Source organism: Lissotriton helveticus, chromosome 12, assembly GCF_964261635.1.
Source record: "Lissotriton helveticus chromosome 12, aLisHel1.1, whole genome shotgun sequence".
NCBI classification, from domain to species: domain Eukaryota; kingdom Metazoa; phylum Chordata; class Amphibia; order Caudata; family Salamandridae; genus Lissotriton; species Lissotriton helveticus.
This window is the reverse complement of record NC_136073.1, coordinates 866,925,392-866,935,879: the sequence shown is the minus strand read 5'-3', so window position 1 is coordinate 866,935,879 and position 10,488 is coordinate 866,925,392. Positions and strand designations below refer to the sequence as shown.

Here is a 10,488-nt window from a genome sequence, read left to right as displayed (position 1 = left end):
TTTGGAATAAACATTCACTTCTCAATTGACACTGATGCTTGCTCTATGCTGTAGAAATACTTTAAATAAAAATAAATAATACATACAATTTTTTCCCATTTTGGGACGCTCTATTTAGATTCCTTTCAGGGATTTTGTATAATCCTGAATGAAAACATTTTTTTGCAGAAAAAAATGGAAATGACGCAAATTAAAATAAAAAGACCAATATTAAATATTAAAACACATTTCTTGGTGACAGTGGTGGTTTTAAATAGATACAATCCTTCTCTTTTTCTTTATTTGTGTTTTTTTTTATAAAAGATTCTAAAGCAATCAGCCAAGTGCGTGGTTAAAAGTGACAAAGTCGTTGTGAGGTTTTGTTTTGATTGATGTTACGTTCCGAGTGGAAGAAATGTGACGTTGCCCTCCTGGTCGAGGCTGAGTGACTTCTCCCCTGAGTTCTCCTTTCGGGAGAGGTCTGTCTGTACCCGGGAGGTACTCGTGTCCGTTTGCGATAGCGTCCTCTCAACAGATTTTCTGTTGGTAAAGTTTAAAGCTTGTTTTTGCTTCACCATCGATAGCTTAGGAGGGCTATTCTGCCCCTCTGCTACATAGTCCAGTAAAGATTTCTGAGACACACTCAGACACAACCCAATGGGCGAGAGCTGGTCAACTCCTTCGTTGCTGCCATGGATCTCAGCCGATTCAGAGTCATCCGTGGCCAGCGTCTTGGACTCACTCCCGCTAGTGTCCTCTTCCAGTGGGCTCTCGATCTCTTCATGCTCGGTGTCAGACTCGCCTTCCTCTTCCAGCGTGAGCTCAAACTGAAACTTGTCCCCACCGGAGGCCCTCTCCGGATCCCGATCCTCGGGGGGCGGCGATGGGCTCTGTTGGATCATGTTCTGATACCATTCGCGATTATCTTCCAAAGTGTCCAAAATGTCCTGGGCATCGGGGTGCACCAGATCCGCCCACGTCTCCCACAGAGGGTGTACGATGTAGTCGATGAATCCCACCTGGAGAAAAAAAAACACAGAATGTTGGTGGTTACACACAAGGTGATATTGAGATCGGGGTGGCTGAAGTGTCTACGGCTAAATATCAGAGGTGGGAGCGGGAGACATCAAAGAACACATCTACTCATCCACACAAAGTTTGGGCGGCTCCTACACCGTCTCAAAGTATCGTTCTCCTTTCTTAGAACCCTCTCATGGACAAGATATGGATTTCTATCCATACATTGCAGACGAGAGATGTGGCTGAAACTCTGAATCCTAGCTTACAGACATCTATAATTGTGTACTCCCTGTGCATCCAAATTACTGTCATACATTTGAAAGACATCTAATGCGATTCCTGCAAATACCTGTAGTGTTTCACTATGCTCAGTTGTATCTTTTCTTTGTGCGGTCAATTTCTATTTAAGCCAGGATCCCGTTTGAAACCTGCATGCAGTTTTAGTGATTGCTCCTCCCTCATTGCTAGGTTCATGGTCACTCATGCGTGTGGTCTAAGAATCCCCCAGTAGGAAGCTGCGTCAGTACACGCATACGCATTACTGAAGCCACTTTACTCGAACCCTAGTATGGAGAGACCCCAGTCAACAACTTACAGGAGTTATCAATAATTTCTGCTTCTTTCATAAAACATCACAAGACAAAGGAAAACACCTTTTTGTGCAGAACCTTTGCAGGCTCTGCAGATGAAGGATCGCTGTCTGCATAGCGCCACCCTAGTGCGTGCATAGTTACACGCCTTGACTGCCTGCTCTTTCCCACGTAAACAGTCCATCCAACTATATATATGGCCAATATTTGTGCCTGAGAAGGACTATCGTCAGTTCTTATGTATGAACAGTATCTGTGCATCCGCTGCAAAAAATCTCTTATGACTGACCTTGAGTAGACAGCAAACCCGCTGCATAGGAGTACCGTGTACCCATGATGCACAGTTACACTACGGTCTACCTTAGCAAGATGTTTGTCGTAAAAATATAATTCTGCCATAACATCTTATGAAGTATATCGAATGCCGCAATATAGAGAAGGGGAGTATATACAGTTTTCCATAAATAAATCCACATCAACGTACCTTGATGATATGAATATCATGAAGTGAAGTCTGTATTGATTACCATACATTTATTATTCTTCATTCCACGCCTGATGTGATGCGCAACTAAGAATAGTAGATGTTGGATTAAGAATAGTAGATGTTGAATTAGGAATAGTAGATGTTGAATTAAGAATAGTAGATGTTGAATTAGGAATAGTAGATGTTGGATTAAGAATAGTAGATGTTGAATTAGGAATAGTAGATGTTGGATTAAGAATAGTAGATGTTGAATTAGGAACAGTAGATGTTGAATTAAGAATAGTAGATGTTGAATTAGGAATAGTAGATGTTGGATTAAGAATAGTAACTTTACACTTAACTGCACAGACTTAACTTCATGATTTTGTGGTAGTCTAAATTCCGGCTACAATATTTTGATGGCTGATATTTAAAACTCAATACTGTGGTTGAACCCCGAGTGGCGTGACCAATGACATTTCCACAGACCATTTCTGATCAACTCATCTTTTGAAAATGTGCACCTATCACATGCACAAACTCCTATTATTCCAAACCTAGGTCTGACACCATTGTGATGTTTATCTGTATATAGCTTTAACTGTCTCTATAACTTGAGAGTATGTTCCTGCAACATTCGAGAAGCTCCGTCAGCTTCTGCCTGGGTACGGAGTTTGTCTGCACTATCTGCAGCCTTACGTTTTATTGCATAACTTAATGTTGAACAGTTGGATGAAATGTTCTCAATCTCGCTCCAGACATTAATTGTTTTTCTCCACACAAGAAGGCCTGCAAACTTTATCTAGGTACAATATGTGACAACTGGCTTCTTTATGGCACCTAACCATGCATGTTCAATTTGAAAGTTTATCTAGGTACAGCAGTTTACACATTCAAGGTCTACACCTCGGAGCCTTATCAACGAACTGCGCATCCCATTTATAAAAAATCATAAAATGTTTACATGCATATTGTGCCTAGAAGTCTATAGGTCTTTTGTGAATCAGGTGAATAATCTTTTGGTAAGGGGGCTAGATGTAGTTACAGTCTATACATTTTAAATTGTATTGGGAATGCAGGATTACACCTACGTGTATAATTTTTCAAATTCGCAGTTCAGAAAAGATTCCAGAACTCCTAGGAAAGTGCATGAGTTTCAGATTCCTATGAGTAGTTAAGTGTAATTTAAAGTGCATTTACAAGGCAAAAACTGCTTACAAACGTTTGTGAGTACTCATTAACTTGCGAGTTTGTGGGCATTAACTTACTCTGACAGGTGTCCTCTGAGTAGAGATTTAGGATGCTGGTTAAAACTACACAGAAGTAAATTGATTTTTGAGTGTAAATTATTGGTTTTTAAACTATGAAACTAGAATTTACACTTGTAAATCATGCCATTTGCACATCTGAATTGACGTTAAGTGCACATTACCTTTATGAATTGAGCCTAAGGTGTAGCTGCCATTTTAAGCGGAAGTGCTGTCATTGTGGGGTCATGGCGCTGCATGACTTATAAGGTGCATAGTACACCCTGAAATGTTCTGCGCTCTATTTGTCATTCATACTGAGGATAGTTCCCTCGACATACCTGAGACTTTTCCACCGAAGCGTTGTGCTTATCACACATGGGGCTGATCTCCATGCCCTTCTCCCGCTCGCAGTCTCCCTGGTGAAAGAACTCAACCATGATGCGATCCGTCCACTGTCGATATAACTCTAAGGGCTTCGTGGGATTGCTGAGATCTGCGCAGTGCACCATATTCTGCAACACCTGGGGTAAAACAGGAGACTGGGTGTCAAAGGTCAGAGGCATATAAGAAAACTGTACTTGACAATACTGGATCAAACCATTAGAAGGTTTCATTCGGAAGTGTGAAATGACCACTGCGCTTCCAAGCTATTAATTTTATCGGTTGTTGTTGCACAACGCTGTGCAAAGTGTAATCCTCTGCTTTCTCACAAATCCGACCATGATATCTGACCAGAGATGGTATCGTAGAAAGTTATGGCTGTATGATCGTTTATCAGTAATCCCTTCATGCACCTCTGAAAAGTTAGGGTTTAATCCTGAGAGTTTAGACTTTGAGTGTGGCAAGCTAAAGGAGAGAATACAATTCAACACACTTTAACCTTCTAAACTGTGAGTATTGACAGTTATGTCAATGTTTTTTCATACACTTGCACCAATTTTCTAGCCTTTGGTACAAATCGTCTGACTGCAACTAGCTTTCAGTCATATGACGAAATAACAAAGTTAAAAAATAATCATTTAAAGCGGAAACAAATGCCTGATTGGAACTATGGGCGGAGCTGGGAAACTTTCTGCAAAGGCCTCAAAACTGCCCCTGCCACCCCATGGCAGTATCAGTAGATGCAAACAGTGCCAGCTGGTCTACCTAGCTGTTGCAGCCTGGTCTCACTTTTGTTTTCTAAAAATAAATCCCCAAATAGTTTTTTGTTTTTTTAAATCAAATACCATGGATTGATCGCCTCTGGAGTTTTCTTCCAGCTTGCAGACAACTATATTTAGTTTTATTGTTAAGCAATGCCAGTGCATGCCTGGCAGTCGCGGACAGGAAAATAAGATAGTTAGAAGGCTGACCCTAATTGGGGTGACCCCTTTGGGCCATCACACCTGTGTTTAGGTATCAAAGAGGGCGTTTCAGTCAGTGGAGCAGCCCTTGGCTCTGATGTTCGAAACACAGTCCTTCCGTGGGCTCCAATGAGGTAGAGACATCTGGATGGATGGGGCTTACACCAATTTGTGGCAGCTGTCTAGGGTTGGGCGGAGTTTGCGTAGTCGCGCTACGCAAAGCTCTGCGAAATGGTAAAAAATCTCTGCACGCACCCAGAGTTCCGCCAACACGCGCAATTGCTTATTCCGCCCGTTCGCGATGCTTTTTTCCTGTGCTCGGGGGGGAAATATCTCACGAACACGCATTTTGAAAGCACAACCAAGCATAAAATTCCGCAAAGCCGCGGATCGTAGAATTTTGGGCAATTCCGCGTTCTCCGGGGAACACAAAATTACCCAAATCCCGCAAGCGTAGCGGAATTTACTGCCCAGGCCTACAGCTGTCCTCTTACACCCAGCCCCATATGACCATATCATAGGCGTGATCATATATATCACAGATACTATGGCTCCTTGGACTTGTGAGGGCATGAACCTGGATGCAGAAATGGGACAGTGACTGACAGTTCAGAGTTAAGAACCATTGGTTAATAAGCCTGAAATTTCTTATTACCGAGCAATGACGGGGGAAGGAGCACTGTTTCGATTTAAAACCAAGGGAAGGGGTACGTCATGGTGGTGAGGATGGTGGAATAGACGAGGACTCCTCTGTGGAGCTCACTTTTAACACTGGTTTGCCACCACTGCCCCTATTCAGGCTCTGTTGTCGTGACGGTAACATTCACCCCGGTCCTACTGGTCTTTCAAGTGAAAATCTCTGATTATTCTCCCCCATTTCATGCTCAACAGTTTAACAGCAGATCACGATACATACTGCGCGTCTTTCATTACACACCTGTATGCGATCGGAATAATTATCTAGCAGCAGGACTCCTAAACTTGTGACTTTCTTGGTTTCGACCATGGTCTTCAGATCTGCCAGCAGGTTCATATGTTTGGACATGTCCGTCGCCAGCACCTACGGGGGGGAGAAGAATAGCGAATCAGCACTAACGCAAATAATCTGTGACAGAAAGGGCCTCTGCTCATCCGACCAATCAGGAAAAGGCACTTATCATCTGCGACATCCTAATAAAGACATGGTACGGTCATCATCACTCCAGAAAGAGTGCCGTAGAGTAGATTGGAGTGCAGAACAGTATAGTGGCAAAGAGTAGAGTGGTGTAGAGTAGAATGGTGTAGAGTAGAGTGGCTTTGCATAAAGTAGAGCGGGGTAGAGTGGAGTGGCATAGTGTGGAGTAGACTGGTGTGGCATAGAGTGGAGTGGCACAGAATAGAGTGGGGTACATTAGAATGGCATGGTGTAGTGTAGTGGCATAGAGAGCTGTGCAGTATCAGAGTGGCATGGAGTGGGGTAGAGTGGCGTGAAGCGCCGTATAGTGGAGTACAGTGGTGTAGAGTGGCATGGAATGGATTGGCACAGAGTAGAGTGGCGTACAGTGAAGTGACACAGGGTGGCAGAGTGGGCTGGCGCATACTGGTGTGGCGTGGCATAGAGTGGAGAGGAATGGCATGAAATAGAGTGGCATAGAGAGAAGTGGTATAGAGCAAAGCGGTGTATAATTGCATTGTGTAGAGGGGAGTGGCATAGAGTGCAGCAGAATGGCATTGTGTGGAATGGATTGGCATGGTGGTATTTGAAAACAGAACAAATGGAGAAAGCATAAGAACCCAAAGCAGAAGTGTCCTGAAATGCATAACTCAAACACAGTGCGATCAGTGGACGGACAATAATTAAGTTGGTCCATGCTCCACAAAAAGAAAAGGAAGTGACACCCGACATGCACTGGCCAATTAGAAGGCATCAAAGAAGAGTGACAAAGAAGCCAACGAATGGTAAGCAATGGGCGGTCTCCAAGCACTTTATTATGAATAATAGCCCTCGCAAGCGAGAGTGCATGCAGCATATGCGCTGTCGCAGGCAAGACCTAAAAATAACTCTAAATAGTTCTCATCTGGAAACTGCAATGAAATGTATCTCATATGGGTAACTTGAAAATCTAAACCATAGTTGGACACTTCAGTCCACACTTGTTTACAAATGTTATTGTATTTTCTCTTAGGTAACTATCTTCACCAGAGTTGAATATATGGTAATACATATTTAATACATTTGGGAACATTAGTAGAACTCTCTCTTAATGAGTGATCAAGTTTGCCCCTTTTCAATGCCATAGTACGCTGGAGAGATTATTTTATTCCCATCGTCGCTTTCACTTTCTCCTTCTTGTTTGTTGTATGTGGTGCACGTTTAATGTACTTTCTTGTTCAATGAAGTTTTGTCTTGTAATTTTTCCTCCTAGAATGTGTTGATGTTTGTGTATTTTTCTATTGTCTTTTTTCACTTGTCTATAAGGTGGTCAATTGTAGAGCTATATAGTCCTTGTTCTGTTTCATTTTACTCAGGGCTCGCTCTCATTTTTGCTCAATTGTATATATCGTTCTGTGATTATTTATTATATGTATAAGTGAGTGTGTTGTAATTTATTGCTTGTTGATAATAATGTACCAAAATATATATACAAACAATATGAATTTCTATATTGTGATGAATAAATAATTGAAAAATGAGTTCTTCTGTGGGTGACATATATTTGGAGTTATTACCTACTTACATAAATTTTGAGTGGGGGATTTCTCTCATGTTCTTTATTAAAAACCCTCGACTTGACCAATGCAGTTGTCCTGTTACATGATCCAAGTCTGAGTAGCATGTTGACTCCTGCAAATATATTGTATCTCAACTATGAAAAGAAATGTGGCTTTCCCAAAATCTCATGATAACTGATCAAATTCAATCAAGCAATCGTGAGACTTATATCGCAATAAACCACATAAAATTAGCAACAGAGCCTATTTACGTCGGGCACTTAATACAATAAGGTCTTAAGGGATTTCTGACAATATTTTATGCACACAATGATGCAGAGAATATAAGAGGACGGAGAAATTATAAAAGGCAAATCTGCCTGTAAATTGTACAATTGATTTTCGATTCTTCGGTTAGAAAGTAACAAATATAGTTTTAGGTTGGATAATAATCATCGTTAGTAAATGCCAATTTGATGATAGGTTTTAGAAAGAAGAGATATGCAGCGGACTTGGAAATAACTTAACCCAAAGCAGTGAAGAACACAATCATACTCCGAAAAAGCGCTGCTGGGCTCTGCACTACCTGCAGCATTTAAATGTCATCCAAGGGTGGGTGTAAATTACAGCCATTACATCTTGTCTTCTGCACAATGTAACAATGTGCACATTTTGCCTCTATGTAGACGTGAGAGGTAAGTATACCACAATCAAGGCCTGAAAGATAAATGTCGAGTCCTAGATACCAAAGTCACATGACGTGGTGCGAACATGTAAACATTACTGTAAACAGAAGATGTAAAAAAAGAACAATTGGTCTTGGCATTAAATGGACACCCTAAAGGGTGGATCATTTAATAATCTCTTAATACCAGACTTTTCCAAATGACCAATCCTCACCATGTCAATCACCATCTTTCGTAGAGACTGCCGCTGCTTTTTGGTCAGGTTCTGGAAGATGTCGCAGTTCTCTTCCTGCAGAAGCTTAAAGCCGACAGCCAGGTGGTGGTTTTCCAAGACGGAGGCGTCATTGTACATAAGTGCTAACTCAGAGTCTACGATGGAAACAGAAAGAGTACGTGTGACTTTTAGAAACATGAGGTACATTAAAAATGCATGTCCATCATTGCTTTGTCACTGTAATAGTTCATGGAACTTTGTCTTAACCCAGTGGATAGAAGACAATGCTGACCAAAATGACACAATATTTTCCTTTTCATTTTTTTTATCTTCTTTTAAAGTCATTCACTTATAGCAGAAAGATTCTCTAAAAAAAGATAGTCCTTTTGTGCACAAAAATGCTCATGTAAGTGAAGTTGGGAACGCGTAAACTTATCAAACAAGGAATATTAAGCTTGGCAACATGCCCCACCACCGTCAGAAGTCATAAATGTAGGTGGGCTGAGTTAATGTATTAAGTTTGGGAAACAGCACATAGTCCAATCCCTATTGCCACGCCTGAGAAATTTCCAAATAAGTAACGATGTACAGATTGAACAAATGTTGATCTTTGTGTAATAACGATTATAATCTATGCTGTTTGAAAAAAAACTTTAAAAGATCATTGTGATTTGCAAGAATCAAACTGTTTTTCCTCTTCCCTTTCCATAACTTCCTAGCGCTGGTAGAGTAAGGCCAATTCCCTTTAGAAACAGATTTCTTCTGCAACTATTCTGCATTATGCTGTAGACTAAAACCGCTTTTTATGGGTTTTGGGTATGTATTCCCCATGCAATGACTCACTGAATAGATGACTCAGCGAGTTTCCTCTTAAAGGGAATGACCTACTTAGGTGTGAACTAGCTGAGTCAGACCTTGGGTAAAAAAGGCAGAATTCCAAGAAACGAGGGATATGGAAACCACGCTGAGACGACTAAAATAAACATCTTAACAAGAAAGGATTCTAAGGGAGTGATACACAGGTCTCAGGCATGAAAAACTGAAATCATTCATCCATTTAACTGACCACATACATATTCATCTGTTTAACTCTTCAGAATTGTTGTCAACATATGCCTACTTAATTACAGCTTGGTGGCTGTGTGAGGGGACATTGCTTAATTTGTGAACAAATCCGTGCTAGAGCCCTTCTCAGGGGGCCACTACAGCATGCACCACCCATTGTCCCTGCCATGACAGTTCCAACACAGCTACTAAACATCACACTCCTCCAAGTGTGACAATTCAGAGTATTCCAGGTCGCTAAAGGTATAAGAATGGCTTTGGGGGCAGGTATTAGCCATTTTAAAGACATTAACAAACAATTGTTGTGATGCTTGTGTCTAAATTAGATAAACAGCACCACCATGTGGCAGACTATCATTAGGGCAGCTGTTGATAATTAAGTGTCGGTGCCAAGACCCGGAAACCACTGGCTCAAATTAAACACTGGTGGGGGGGAGAGAGTGGAAAAAGATGGTAAGCGCAGCAACCGAACTGGCTAAGGTGGGGACAGCTATGATGTTTTTTTCTTAAACTCATGAAAATGCTGCAACTTGAGTCATAAGACTATTGCATGAGAAAACAATAAATACAGCAGACCCACAGGCAAACAAACAAAAAAAAACATTTTTGGATTTACTACCAAAATGTAGTCACAGTGAAAATCAGTTTCTAAAGGAAATTGCCCTCACCATACCATGCTAAGGTGACACGCTCTGCCTCAGGAGAGAACATTACTTTGTTCAACCACTAGGTGGTGGCATTCAAACTGTTTGCACCTAGTTGTTTATCCAGATTACAGATCAACAAAATAAAATAGATCACTGAAATTAAATACCTAAAGGTAATGATTTTGAATTGAGGAGAGGATTCCTACTTACTTGTGTTGATCAGAAATTGATTAGACACCCCTGGATGATCAACGTCATGGATTGCGCTGGCAAAAATTGCAGACAGAATTTCTAGATCCGTAAAAACAGCCTAGGATAAAGTTAAAAAAAAGAATTGTGAAACTGGAAAGTAGAAACCTTTTCTGGGTTGCATTTTATATTTAAGTGGTCAATCTTGCACAAAAAGAAAAATGAGTCTAAATGTTTGCATTATTAAGGATATGTGTATTTATAAAGCAGAAATAAAACATTTAATACTCCATATATCTTGAAAAAAGAATTACATTTGTAACCATCTTGGAAACAGAAGAGCTAATT

At 40.9% G+C, this 10,488-nt stretch overlaps 1 protein-coding gene across 9 annotated transcripts in view; it reads right to left on the bottom strand.

Annotated features, from left to right (window-relative positions):
- Window positions 1-244: 244 nt before the first annotated feature.
- The window catches only part of PDE4C (phosphodiesterase 4C), a 1,009,779-nt gene continuing 999,535 nt past the window's right edge, over window positions 245-10,488 (bottom strand). For all 9 annotated transcript variants that reach the window (XM_078670885.1, XM_078670887.1, XM_078670886.1 and 6 more), the window contains 5 exons: window positions 10,162-10,261; window positions 8,240-8,394; window positions 5,586-5,708; window positions 3,644-3,826; window positions 245-998 (listed from right to left, as the gene is read on the bottom strand). In XM_078670885.1, the coding sequence (XP_078527011.1) occupies window positions 375-998; window positions 3,644-3,826; window positions 5,586-5,708; window positions 8,240-8,394; window positions 10,162-10,261 (1,185 nt within the window). In that variant the 3' untranslated portion in view covers window positions 245-374. The remainder of the gene's footprint in view (window positions 999-3,643; window positions 3,827-5,585; window positions 5,709-8,239; window positions 8,395-10,161; window positions 10,262-10,488) is intronic.